General features: G+C 46.0%; 1 protein-coding gene across 3 annotated transcripts in view; it reads right to left on the reverse strand.

Moving 5' to 3' along the window:
* Positions 1 to 1,994, reverse strand: part of LOC141152817 (alveolar macrophage chemotactic factor-like) — a 78,143-nt gene extending 76,149 nt beyond the window's left edge. Inside the window, exon 1 of one of the 3 annotated variants that reach the window (XM_073637474.1) lies at positions 1,785 to 1,992. In XM_073637474.1, coding sequence (XP_073493575.1) covers positions 1,785 to 1,857 — 73 coding nt within the window. In that variant the 5' untranslated portion in view covers positions 1,858 to 1,992. Of the gene's footprint in view, positions 1 to 1,784 lie in introns of all 3 variants that reach the window. The other 2 variants (XM_073637481.1, XM_073637472.1) reach the window with 2 other exon arrangements.
* Positions 1,995 to 15,100: the final 13,106 nt, after the last annotated feature.

Here is a 15,100-nt window from a genome sequence, read left to right on the forward strand (position 1 = left end):
GCGGTGATCGCGCCTGCACAGCGATACAGTAGACAGTTTCTGACATGGGTCTACGCCCTGAATGTTCCTCACTGCCACCACCCCTCTAACATCTCCTCCTGCGAGGGTAGAAAGAAATGGTAAATGGGTGTGACTTTGGTTATGGCCAGGGGCATGGCCAGAATTTGCTGCAGCGTGTATAATTTGTCCCTCTTTCTGATCTTCAAAAGTTGTGAGGTAGGTAATAGTAATGTATGTCATTCTTCTATTAATTCTACAGTTTTGTATTTAGTAATTACTGTATTTTTTGGATTATAAGACACTTTTATTTCCACCAAAATTTGGGAGGAAAATGGAGGTGCGTCTTATAATCTGAAGGTAGCTTACCAGGGAAGGCGCATGGTGGTGGAGCGGGATCACAGGAGGCAGGGTCGCTGCTGCAGGAGGCCGGCGCCGGCAGAAGTGGGGCGATGCTGCGGGCTCCGGGCTGGGAGGAAGGGGTGTTCTGGTGCTGCGAGGCTGCAGGCCCTGGGCTTTCATAAAATGTCAGCGGTAAGCGGAGTCACCTTCCCATTGATTTCCCTGCGGTGGGATAATGGCTGGCAGAGGCGGTGCATGCGCAGATTGAGATCTTGGGAACTGAGGGGGCTGTGACAATGACCGCAGCCTCTGCCACCTGCTCTGATGATGCTTTGAGCATGCACTGGGGATACTCAAACGAATCGTCATCAGACAGGAAGTAGAGAAAAAAATACAAAAGTAGTTAGATAGCGTAGTTAGGGAATGGTAGGGAATTTTTAAAGCAAGTATATTAGAAAATAGCTTAGATTATGGGACTAAATAGATAGGGAAAAATGCTTTGCCTTCGGACCACCCCTTTAACACAATCTGGACAGAATTAATTAGTTAGAGAATAAAGACTATAATGTTACATAAAATGCACAGCTGACTTTCAGAAACTGCACTTCATAAAGGTTACCCACACATTTCCGTACAACCGTCCTACACATACACTGCATGCATCAAGAGAATGCCAAGAGTGTGCAAAGCAGTCATCAAAGCAAAAGGTGGCTACTTTGAAGAACCTAGAATATAAGACATATTTTCAGTTGTTTCACACTTTTTTGTTAAGTATATAATTCCACATGTGTTAATTCATAGTTTTGATGCCTTCAGTGTGAATGTACAATTTTCATAGTCATGAAAATACAGAAAAATATTTAAATGAGACGGTGTGTCCAAACTTTTGGTCTGTACTGTATTTATATACAGCAAAATATTTATCAAATGTTTACAATTATATCTCCATCCTTTGAGGGATCCTCTCACCATGAAATTACAGTCCAATCTGCAGGCACCAGGTTATAGAGCCAGGGAGCTCTAGATATAGAGTTTTGTGAGAAAAGATTCAGTGTAATCTGTATTTTCATCATTTAATCCTCTGCTTTTTCTAACATTTTTGGTCCAGTGGGCAGGGATATCAGTGACTGACAGCTATCTCTTTATGCACATTTATATAAAGAAAGCTGTCAGTCATTGACAGGACTGCCCATTGGATCAAAAATCCCAGAAAGGGCAAAGGTGTAATTGTTTAAAATAAAAGTTACACTGAATCTTTTCCCACAAAACGATATATCTAGCTGCTCCACCCCCTGCTCTATAACATGATACCTGTAGAATAGACTGCATTTTCAGGGTGACAGAATATTAAGACTTATTCTGTCTATCCACATAAGGCTATAAATTCAAATACAATGGACAATCCATGAAACAAGTACAACTATAGGCAAGAAAATGTCTCTTACCACAGCAGATAAACAATAATGCAGAGAGTTGAACCAGGATAACAAATTCAGAGGATAGGACTTTGCACTTCATTTTCTAGCTGTACAAGGAAAGGTATGTCAGTCTGATTCCCCTTCTGTCTGTTTGCTGCCTGTGTTACTTCTTCATTGCTCCACTTTCTTTTATACTCCCAGACTGATTCATGTCAGAGGAGAAAAGATTTCCTGTAGAACTTCCACAGATTACAGAATCCCGCCTTCTACTCAAGAGCTTACAATTTAGATCTCCTAAATCTTTTCTAGGGAAATTCACATAATACTGATTTACATAAGTTACTTTGTAGAAATATCACAAGTACCTTGAGGAAGCATTAAAAGATACCATTCATCACGTTCCTACAATGGCAACAACTTTCAGATTCAGCAACCAAAAGAACATTGTTGTCTGTCTTGTAAAATTTATAGTAGAGTAATGAACTTTTTTATTTTTCTGTCAAAATAGCCATATGGCTTTTATTTTTTAAGGGATGAGTTGTATATTATAATGTATAGAAAAATAAAAAAAATTAGGTTAAGGGATAAAAAATAAACAGCAATTCTGAGAATGCATCATTACATTGTTGCAAAATGTATGTCGATTTTTAATGTTTCATTACTGTTGCATAATAAAAACACCTTGTTGAGACAAGGGTTTATATAACTAGTAAGTATGCTGTCCGTATAAAAAACTGATTGCTCTACATTGCTCAATGTGCTGTCCGTATGCTATGTGGTGTCCACATAAACATTTTTACACATAGACCGATGGTCTGAGTATAAAAATATTGCAGCATGCGCTACTTTGATCCATATTTCGGATCAGACTCACCCATTATAAGTCAGTGGGTGCGCAAAAAACGGATCACATGTGGGTTATCTTCCGTTATGTCGTGTACTTTTCAGTGATCCATTGCAATTATTAACATAGGAAAATGCATTTGGATGTTTATTATTTCTTAAATTATTCATTTAAAAACTGGATGCCATACGGATGTACAAAACAGGAACACGGATGACAATATGGTTGTAAAAAAACAGACACGGATATAATACGGTCAATACAGATTAAAAGTTGATAGTTTTTTTAATGATAATTTTGATGATGATTTTTTTTTAATGATAAACAGACGATTGCGTTCATCTGAACCCGGCCTTATAAAGGGGAAGTCTGATTCATAATATGAAAGTAGAGAATGTTGCTATTTTTTTACATGTAGACCATTGGTCCATGTATAAAAACGTTCATGTAAAGTACCACATTGCCTTGCATTGGTCACTGTGCTGTCTGTATGCAATCAGTTTTGCATACGCACAAACACACGGACCGATTATACGTTAGTCTGAATGAGCCCTTATTAATAAAATGCTCTTAGATTTTGCATTGCCATAATCTGTAGGCCATAACTTTTGATTAGTAAATAGGAATTATTGATAAGGTGCCCATCTCTTAAAATTTTGGTTCACTTGGAACTGTCTGACAGTGTTCAAAATCTATGAGCAGGCACACCTTTGTGGAACAAAATAACACAATTTCACTTGAATTTTTGCAGCAATGGTTATGCCAAACACCAGGTGAAAACTGCACAATAAATGTTATTGACTATTGTCCAGGCAGGCATTTGGCTGCTTATTATCCATCAAGTTGGTCATTCTCCCCAGTGGGGTTCACAATCTAAATTGTGCATTTCACAAATATTTGAGTCAATTTAATAAGAAGCCAATAAATCAGATTAGTCTTTTAGGGAGAGACCAATGGAGTGTCTGGCTGAAATCCATAAGACCAAGGAGAGAATGTGCAAGCTCAATATTCCTCAATCTTAATGTCACAGTTACCTTAAATTCCATTTCTTTTATCCATTGTCAAATTAAATTAATGCTAAAGTTAATGATATAAGGACTATTGGTGTCTGAAATAATATTATCACCACTAGATGGAGATGAAGGCCGAGATAAGCTTTCTACGTATCTACTATGGAGAAGTACCATCAGTAGTAAAACCACACTTTATTAAATTTTCAAACGTAAAGTTTGTGTTGCAGTTTATAGACGTGATTATAGAAAAGTTATGGGAAAATGTTAAGGTTTTGTTACTATTTTGAGAAAACCGATACATTTTTCTGCAACTTGTGGCATCATGGCAGTAAACCATACGATGACTGCTACCTTTGAATATACACAAAGATGCATGCTCAAGCTGGAACCATGAGACCAGGGCCTGCTCCAGGTTTTTCTGGGCCCCGGGCGAAAGAGTCTCAGTGGGCCCCTTTAACACATACCACGATTCATGATGCAGAGATACGGCGGAGAAATATATATATATATATATATATATATATATATATATATAGTAGAATGCAAAGATTTCACTTCTTACATTACATGAGTGATATCTATTGTAAATTCCACAATAGCTCAGAAACCGGTGAATCGCTCCACACAGAATACTGGCCCCTATATAAGGCTCCATACGGAATACTGGCCCCCATATAACGCTTCATATGGAATACTGGCCCCCATATAAGGCCCCATACGGAATACTGACCCCCATATAAGGCCCCATAAGGAACACTGGCCCCCATATAAGGCCCCATACGGAATACTGGCCCCCATATAAGGCTCCATGCGGAATACTGACCCCCATATAAGGCTCCATACGGAATACTGGCCCCCATATAAGGCTCCATGCAGTATACTGGCCCCCATATAAGGCTCCATACGGAATACTGGCCCCCATATAAGGCTCCATACGGAATACTGGCCCCCATATAAGGCTCCATACGGAATACTAGCCCCCATATAAGGCTCCATACGGAATACTGGCCCCCATATAAGGCTCCATACGGAATACTGGCCCCCATATAAGGCTCCATGCGGAATACTGACCCCCATATAAGGCTCCATACGGAATACTGGCCCCCATATAAGGCTCCATGCAGTATACTGGCCCCCATATAAGGCTCCATACGGAATACTGGCCCCCATATAAGGCTCCATACGGAATACTGGCCCCCATATAAGGCTCCATAAGGAATACTAGCCCCCATATAAGGCTCCATACGGAATACTGGCCCCCATATAAGGCCCCATACGGAATACTGGCCCCCATATAAGGCTCCATACGGAATACTGGCCCCCATATAAGGCTCCATACGGAATACTGGCCCCCATATAAGGCCCCATACGGAATACTGGCCCCCATATAAGGCCCCATACGGAATACTGGCCCCCATATAAGGCTTCATACGGAATACTGGCCCCCATATAAGGCCCCATACGGAATACTGGCCCCCATATAAGGCCCCATACGGAATACTGGCCCCCATATAAGGCTCCATACGGAATACTGGCCCCCATATAAGGCTCCATGCGGAATGCTGGCCCCCATATAAGGCTCCATACGGAATACTGGCCCCCATATAAGGCTCCATACGGAATACTGGCCCCCATATAAGGCTCCATACGGAATACTGGCCCCCATATAAGGCCCCATACGGAATACTGGCCCCCATATAAGGCTCCATACGGAATACTGGCCTCCATATAAGGCTCCATACGGAATACTGGCCCCCATATAAGGCTCCATACAGAATACTGGCCCCCATATAACGCTCCATACAGGATACTGGTCCCCTTATAATGCTCCATACAGGATACTGGCCCCCATATAACGCTCCATACAGGATACTGGTCCCCTTATAAAACTCCATACAGGATACTGGCCCCCATATAACGCTCCATACAGGATACCGGTCCCCTTATAACGCTCCATACAGGATACTGGCCCCCATATAATGCTGCATGCAGGCTGTTACCCCCCACATAATGCCCCATACAGGCTGTCCCCCCCTTATAATGCTCCATGCAGGCTGTTACCCCCCACATAATGCCCCATACAGGCCCCCCCCTTTTAATGCTCCATGCAGGCTGTTACCCCCCACATAATGCCCCATACAAGCTGCCCCCCCTTATAATGCTCCATGCAGGCTGTTACCCCCCACATAATGCCCCATACAGCCCCCCCTTTTAATGCTCCATACAGGCTGTTACCCCCCACATAATGCCCCATACAGGCTGCCCCCCCCTTATAATGCTCCATGCAGGCTGCTCCCCCCCACATAATGCACTATGCAGGCTGCCCCCCTTTATAATGCCCCATGCAGGCTGTTCCCGACCTTATAATGCCCCATGGAGGATGCCCCCCCTCTTTATAATGCTCCATGGAGGATGCCACACCCCCCTTCTCTTTATAATGCCCCATGCCTCCATACATTTAAAAAAATAAAATCAAATACTCACCTCCCTTCTCCTCACCTGCTACCTGCTGCCCGCTGCTCGGGTCCGAACTCCAGCGTTGTCGGCGTCTTCCCGCTCAGCGCTCCCTGTGACGGCTCAGGGGAGGGCGCGGTGTAAAGACGTTACCGCGCCCTCTGACCTGAGACGTCACAGGGAGCGCAGAGCAGGAAGACAGCTGATCTGCGGAGGCACGGGGAGAGGTAAGTATCCAGCTGCCGGGGCCCTGAGCAAGCGGCGGAGAAGGGCGGGCGCTGACACCGCTCTCCTCCGCCCATAGCCCAGCGGGGTGAGCGACCGCCAGTGGGCCCCTCTGCCTGCTCAGGGCCCCGGCATTTGCCCGGGTGCGCCGGGTGCTGACGCCGGCCCTGCATGAGACCTTAATATCTTACCAATTCACTGGAAAAATACATGTTCCAGCATGTTCACTACATGTGCCATAACCTATAGTTCATACAAAAAATGCTGCGGAATAAAAGGTTTCCAGTAGTGCAGTATTTTAATCTAGTACATAGTATTTGATAATACTTTTCCTCCATGCTCCTGGATTTCTCTTCTTCTGAGAGCGCAAATATTTTGGTTCTTGACACTGTCTAGTATAACCCATTATATCTTTATACTACTTGAGTAAGGACTCGGTGTGCAGCAACATATGCAAAGGAAGAGGAACTTGGGGTGAGGAGTGTAAGCATAAGGAAAGGTCTGTTAATGAGTCTAATATTTTTATGAATATAGTCTGGGGCGTTAATTTGTTTAGTCTGTGATCTAAATTATTTTTTGTTCCCATGATGGCTTCAGACATAATATGACTTGACAGTAAAGACTGTAGTAATTAGGAGAAGTCATAATGGCAGTCTGGGAGGTCAGGAGAAGAAAAGCAATGAATATGTCTACAAACTACAATCAGAGAAAACCTCACCATTTACTTACTGGATTTATTGAGCCGCTATCGCTTTTCCTGACATGGCTATTATAATAAATGAGATTACAGTTTTGGCCTTTTGTAGTGCAACTATTTGATGTGACTAGTGCAAAGCAATATAAAACAAGTAGTATGCAATATTCAGCACAGTAATTGTCACCGAATGATGGAGAGCTAAAAAAAAAGTCTACAGTGCTGCTCATCATTATTAGAACCCCTTCATTTTTTTCATAGACTGTACAATATCTTCAGAAATGAATGGGAATGTACCAATTATGTCCTCAGGATTTTTTAATTAGTGGTCCAAAGTAATACAACAATAAAACATTGTTTTTCAACTTCCATGTTGTAATTTCAAAGAAGAAACAGAATAAACAGAATGTGCAGCAATAAAAGCAACCCCAATTAATACTTGGTTGCACACCCTTTGGCATTGATGACAGCCTCCAAATGTTTCTCATAGCCTACTATAAGCTTCTTGCACTTCTCAGATGGAATTTTCTCCCACTCTTCCTTTGCAATTTGTTCAAGCTCTTGAATGTTTGCAGGGTTCTTTTTCCCAGTGGCAGATTTCAGCTCATCCCAAAGATTTTCAATGGGATTGAGGTCAGGACTCATTGCTGGCCATTTTAAAGCAATTATTTTTTTCTTTTTCAACCATTCCTGTGTACTTTTGGATGTGTGCTTTGGGTCATTGTCTTACTGGAGGACCCATGATCTTCGACTCAAACCAAGTTTTCTTACACTGGGTAGGACATTTTGCTCTAAAATCTCTTGATAATTCTCTGATTTCATGATTCCTGTGATACAGTCAAGGCCTCCAGTACCGGATGCAGCAAAGCAACCCCACAGCATTATGGATCCTCCACCATGCTTAACTGTTGGTAAAGTGTTCTTTTCCTTATAAGCTTCATTGCGCCATCTGTAAACAAACTGCTGCTTTGCATTTTCAAAAAGCTCTATTTTTGTTCTATCTGTCCACAGAACATTTTCCCAGAAGGATCATGGTTTGTCAAGGTGCTCTTTGGCAAAGATCAGTCATTCCTTTTTATGTTCCTTTTTATGGTTTCTTCCTTGGCTTTCACCCATAAAGCGAAGATTGGTTTAGTGTGCGGCGTATGGTACTTGTTGAAACCATGACCCCAGACTGTCCCAGGTTGGCCTTCAGGTCTTTGGATATTTGACGTGGTGTTTTTTCCACTATTGTCTCCAACCTTTGAGGACATCTCTTGTCAATTTTCCTCTTTCCCTCACGTCCAGGAAGGTTCCATGCTTATCAAACTTCTTAATAACATTGCGCACTGTTGAAACTGGGATACCAAGGTCTTTGGAGATGGCCTTCTACCTTTTGGAAGTCTTGTGTTTGGTAATAATAGCAGTTCTGATATCCTCAGACAGCTCCTTTGTCTTCACTAGAGATGAGCGAATATTTAAATATTCAGTTCGGATTACGATGATGGAATTTGCAATATTCGCCAATTTATTTGTCGAATATTCATCGAACATTGCCGGACGCCATTGGATTCATTGGGGGGGCAAAAACAAATGCATACACAACACCTTCAAACGGGCCCAAAAGCTGCCAAAACACATCAAATTAAGGGCAGACACCTGGAAAGTGCAATCAATTGACTCAGAGTACAAGTAGTATAATTATTATTATTTATTATTATAGCGCCATTTATTACGTGGCAATTTACATGTGAAAAAGGATCACTGACAGGTACAAGAAGAGAGAGGAGTCGTACCCTGCCCGCGAGGGCGCACAAACAATATACAAGGGATGGGTGAGTATACAGTAGGTGAGGGTACAGCTTGTCATGCAGCGGTATGCTGGAGCGAGGGTTACTGCACATTGTACACTTGTCAGAAGAAGTGGGTCTTCCTTGAAGGTTTCCACGGTAAGCGAGAGTCTGATGTGTTGGGATACAAAGTTCCACAGTAGGGGAGATGCAAGGGACAAATCTTGTATGTGATTGTGGCAAGAAGAGATAAGAGGGAAGTAGAGAAGGAGATCTTGTAAGGATGAGAGGTTGCACTCAGGTAAGTACAGGTAGACTAGATCACACATATATGGAGGAGACAGGTTTTTGATGGCTTGGTATGCCAAAGTTAGGCTTTTCAACCTTAGTCTCTGGGCAATGGGGAGCCAGCGCAGAGAGGAGAAGCCGGGGAATAGGGGGGTGACAGGTGAATTAGTTGGCCAGCACAGTTTAGGATAGATTGGAGGTGTGTGAGAGTGGTAGAAGGGAGGCCTTGCAGTAGTTGAGGCGGAAGATAATGAAGGCATGCACTGGTGGTTTGGTAGATTCATGGTTGAGGATGTGCGGATGCCAGAGATATTTTGGAGTTGGAGTCGGCAGCAAGTGGAAAGGGCTTGGATCTGACATTTGAAGGACAGATCAGAGTCAAGCTTGCGGGACTGGGGAGAGTGGGCAGCCATTGACTTTGATGGATAGGTCAGTTTGGAGGGGATGAATGAGATGGTGGAAAGATGATGAATTTGGTTTTATCCATGTTAAGTTTTGCAAATCTAGCAGAGAAGAAAGTTGAAATTGCGGACACACATTGTAGGATTCTGGTTAGTAAGGAGGTGATATCAGTTCCAGAGAGGTAGATCTGTGTGTCATCAGCATAGAGGTGATACTGAAAGACATGAGACTCTATGAGCTGTCCCAGGCCGAAGGAGTAGATGGAGAAGAGCAGGGGTCCTAGAACTGAACCTTGGAGGACACCGACACATAGTGGGCGAGATGAGGAGGTGGTGTGTGAGTGGGAGACACTGAATGTCCGGTCGGTTAGGTATGAAGAGATCCAAAATAGGGCCAAGTCTGTGAAGCCGAGACAGCGGTACGCTTTATAGATGAGGGCCAGAATGAACATGTGCTCCATTAGAAGACAAGCGCTGCATCAAGTGGCCTCTGCTTCTCTTCCTCCACCTTAACATCTCACACAGTATAGTCCTCAGAGGTGGGACCCCAATTACCCTTGTTTTCCCCTGCGTCACAGCTCACCAACCGCCCAACTGACTCTGGGGAATTACAGATGGCCGAGTCTTCAGAGCTGTTCACACATTCTATTCTGGGGCTTCAGAGGTCTGATCCAAAGCTTCACAGACTCAAGAGGGGGAAAGCATGTATAGCAATGCCCCAAATTTTTTTTCAGTTGATCCGGGGCCAGGCGAAGTAGGGTCGGAGCAGAATCCAAACCCCTGTCACCAGACTTTAACCCCCGGGGGTGGGCATGGATGGGTTGGAGAACGAACCAAATACACACCAGAACATGGAGAACTAAACTAATAGACAATAGGGATTGGAAAACTAAACTAATAAACAGCTAGGGTTGGAGAACTAAACTACTACACACCAGGCGATGGAGAACTAAATCACTAGACACCACGGTGTCACTAGACCGCATGTCTTGGAATCCCCAAGGCTTGCGGGACAAACCTCTGTATCTAGCACTTCCTCCAGTGCTACTGCCTCCCACACCTCCTCTAGGGCCTCCACCTGCACCCTTAACCTCTGCCTTAATGAGACACACCTTCCAACAGTGCAGATAGAATCCCCCCCCCATCTCAGTACTGCGCAGCCAGAGTTCACTGCAATCAGGCAGTGTTTCAATTAATATGCCTTGGATATCGCAGTCAAACTGATCAATGAGTTGTGGACAGGGTAGTGCGGTGGTGTTCACACTGTGTGGTAATGAGGCAGTGACCCAAGGAAAGTTCAACTTAAATTTCTTTATTTGCAAAAATGAAAATAATGTCCTCCGGATCGCAGCTAGGTAGTTCAAACAGTCTGTGTAAACTGGCCGCCGTGGGCGATGGCAGTGTCGTTTTACTTAGAGGTGCACCCATTACATTGCCTTCACAAGACCCGAGCTAGAGGGAGTGACCCGTCCCACTGTAGATCACTCAAAAAATAAAAGCCCAGGTCAGGTTTTCTTAAATCTGACTTTGTCAAATAGCTTGACCAAGTCAAAACTTTTACTTTTATTCTTCACTGCAAGCACACCTTTTTCTGTGATTGCAATGTACTCCAGCGGGTTCAATATGCCTCTATGCACATCCTGGGGGATACATACCATCCCTCGCATATGATCCCCCTCACTGCCTCACAACAGTTATCTGTGGCACCCCAGGAGTCCGGTTGCCACATTGGCATTGCCTACCTCACAGGGGGTGATGCCATGCCTGGAAGCAAGGAGGGGTCTCCTTATCAGATAACACCAGTATCCAACACTTTTCCTGGCTCCAGACCAGAAGGGGGAACTCTAACCCGATTTCAGGGGAGCTTCCCCTTTAAATTGGGGCCCAGAGGCGGGGGTTAGGAGAGTCAGTTGGAGACGGAAGAAAGTCAGTTGGGAACGGAGGAGAGTGAGTGAAAGACGAGGGAGAACCTGGGGAGGGGAGTTGTGACCAAGCTCGCTCCAGAGAAAAGCTCCATAAACCGGACACTGGAGTCCGTGGTTGCTCGGATACTGAAGTCCCGGCAGCTAAATCCGGAGGGCAGGAGACTGCAGGTCTCCTGGCCCCACCAAACACCCGGCGGCTCAGCAGCATACTAGAGCCCGGATCCGCCACGAAGGAGCGACACCTGTAAAAGGCTCGAGCTGCCTGCCATACGGGCTAGGATTTAACGATCACTCACGAAAGAGGGCCGCAGCATAGCTTTAGGCAGCAGGGCCAAAGAGGACAGCACAGAAGGAAGGCCTACAACCCCACCTGGAGAGGTGGATCTTAAATTGCTTCTCGGCTGCCCAGATCTCCATTACCTTCTGTTACCAGTGCCCCAGTCTGCACCATCAAACATCAAGTAAAGGTAGAGGAAACCACCATTACTGTGTTGTCTGGTCATTATCTGCACCCTCAGTCCTGTACCCCAACATCCACAATCCCCTACATAAACCGTACCGGTAGCCCTGGGGCCCCGCTCTACTCGTGGGGAGCAAATCCATCCCAGCTGTGTGACCAATGGCCCCAGCAGTTTCTTTCAGCAGCGGCGGCCACCTATAGCGCATACCACTGGTGGCATCACAAAATTTTCCGCTAAATAAACTGTCCTTTTTATTGACCGCCCAGGGTCCCGGACCGGGTCACGCCCCAAGACTATCCCAAGGAACTGACCGACCCTTTTGGCGAGTACCCCATGGTCCTAGGGGGCGCGTCATTTTTGGCGTCATGAACAGGATTGTCATAGCCCGGTATAACCGGGTACTGTGTGCCATAGACTTTACTGAACTGTATAATTGCATCATTTGACATCAGCCGGGGGGAAGCAGGAGGCCCCTATCCGGAACCGCCAGGTAAGCAATCCCTCTCGCCTGCAGAGCAGCAGAGTGGTACACCAGCAGAAACCCAGGACCTGGCTGAGGTTCACTAGGGGAGGAGGAAGGTGCCCAACCTAGAAGAGGGTCCAGATGTGGGCGCGGTCGCAGCAACTGTAATGCCTTTATCCATGCTGTGTATCCTAGGGGCGGCATGGTTGCCTCAGTACTCAGGGGAGTCGCACACCCTGAGCGAATTTGAGGAGAGACTGCATAGTTTGTTCGAAGTGTACCCCCTGTCTGAGAAGCAAAAAGTCAGCATCCTTATAGGCCAGCTAATCGGTGCAGCCCAGAGGGAGGTGAAGTCCTGGCCGGGCAGGGACAAAAGAACTGTTAAGCAAATTCTGGCCAGGTTGAAGGATACCTTTGACACCCGCACAGCAGCGGAGATTAAAATGAAGTTCTATGGGTGCAAACAAAGGGTGCAGGACAGTATATGGGACTATGCTCTAAACCTGCTGGAGGCGCTGCGGGCCATTAAACAGATAGACCCCGACAGTGTGCGAGACGAGGACAGATTGCTAACCGAACAGTTTATTGAGGGGCTCCTGTCTAACGCTCACCGGACACAGCTGCGCATTATGGCTCTGCAAAACCCTGATCTAGACTTTGCGCAATTTAAAGACCGGGCCATCCAGGTGCTGCGAGAATCAACCCCAAGTGGCACTGCACCCCTCCGGCGCCCAGCTATCACATACCACCAGGAAGCGGCGTCCTTTTCCCCGGCACCTGTGGAGGCTGACGCACAGACCCTATATAATGACCCCTCTGCAGACCTACGCCTTCAGGTCCAGGAGCTGACCAAAAGTGTGGCTACACTAACCAAAACCGTGCAGGCCATACAAGTGTCTCCAAAGGAAAGGATCCAGCTGGCTTCCAGTCCAGATGACGTACCGTGGCGACGGCAGAGAAGCATTCCACCGACCAGAGGGAGAGACAGCGATCGCTACGACCAGAACGGACAACCCATCTGCCCCCACTGTCAAAAGGCGGGGCACATCGCAAGATTCTGCGATTTAAACGAGCAACCCCTGGGGCAGAGGGTCAAACCCCAGGAGTAAGACGACCAGGCCCACAAAGCTGGCAAGACAAGTACGTGGGAGGACGACCAGTCCTGCCTGTCATGCTTGATGGCGTCCTGATGAACGGGTTACTGGACACCGGTTCCCAGGTGACAACAATGCCATATATCCTTTTTAAATGGTACTGGGCTGATTCAGACATTACCTGCAGTCCAGATGAACACTTTGCCAGCAATGTTCAGCCCTTACCTCAGGTGGAGTATAAAGAGGTGACCATAAAGGTTAGCCGAGTAGAAGTGCCATCACAAGGGTTGATTATTGTAGATATTGATCGCTGAGAAAGCCATCCTATGATAACCTTAGGCACCAATGTGATAGAGAATTGTCTTGGAGAAATTATTGTATGGTTGCAACAGGTCGCAGAGACTGCCAGTTCTAGTCAGCAGCGAGTTCTGCAGAAGGAGATCAAAGCCCTGATGCAGAGTCAACAGGTAGAGCTGTCTGGTGGAGAATTCGGCAGTGTCAGAGTGAGTGATCCATTCCCCGTTGCAATACCCCCTAGGAGTGAAATGTTAATATGGTGTTGGGCAGCAATAGGTCTCAGGGGTCAAGATTATCAGGCCCTGGTAGAACCCGTATACTCTGATAGTAGGCCCACCATCTTGACGGCCAGGGGGGTAGTCTATGTCTGCAAGGCGAGAGTACCGATATGCATCCTGAATTGTGTGGAGAAAAAGGTCCATTTACCCCGGTATGCCACCCTTGCTAAGCTGTTCACTGTCAGTAACAACCCAATAAAGGCAGTGGAACCCTTGCCTCCGTCTGAACAGGCGGAGGACAATGGCTCCAAGGGGCAGATGGAGGATTGGTGTCAGAAGCTACAAGTAGGCACTGACTCCACCCCTTTGCACCAAAAGCTTGTGGTATACCGGGTGGTCCAAGAATATGAGCGAGTCTTTAGAAAACACCCACTAGACTTTGGGCAGGTAAAAGGGGTCCAACATCATATCCCCTCAGGAGATCATTCGCCCATTAAAGCGAGGTACCGGCCTGTACCCCCAGCTCACTATCAATGTGCCAAGGGAATGTTACGGGAGATGAAGGAGGCTGGGGTGATCAGAGATAGTTGTAGACCCTGGGCAGCTCCATTACTCCTCGTTAGAAAGAAAGATGGTACAATGAGGATGTGTGTTGATTATAGACAGATTAACCGCATTACACATAAGGACGCCTACTCATTACCCAGAATTGAGGAATCATTACCTGCACTGAGATCCGCTAACTATTTCTCCACTTTAGATCTCACCAGTGGGAATTGGCAAGTTCCTGTGGCAGAGGTGGACAGAGAGAAGACCGCGTTTACGACACCAATGGGCCTCTGCGAATTCAACTGCATGCCATTCGGGCTCTGCAACGCCCCTGGAACATTCCAGCGGTTAATGGAGTGTTGCCTTGGACACAAAAACTTCGAAACCGTTCTGCTGTACCTGGACGGTGTAATCATCTACTCCTGGAGCACCTGGCCGAGGTGTTCGAGGCCTTATCCAGTTTCGGCCTGAAAGTAAAGCCGTCCAAGTGCCACCTGTTGAAGCCCAAGGTGCAGTACCTAGGCCATGTGGTAAGCGCCGAAGGTGTAGCACCAGACCCTGAAAAAGTCAACGTGATTAAGGACTGGCCAAGACCCTCCACTATCAAGGAAGTGCGGCAGTTCCTCGGGCTGGTAGGCTACTACATGA

This window comes from Phyllobates terribilis, unplaced genomic scaffold (genome assembly GCF_046119375.1).
Source record: "Phyllobates terribilis strain yellow unplaced genomic scaffold, ASM4611937v1 Scaffold_1__5_contigs__length_1240528914, whole genome shotgun sequence".
Taxonomy (NCBI): Eukaryota; Metazoa; Chordata; class Amphibia; order Anura; family Dendrobatidae; genus Phyllobates; species Phyllobates terribilis.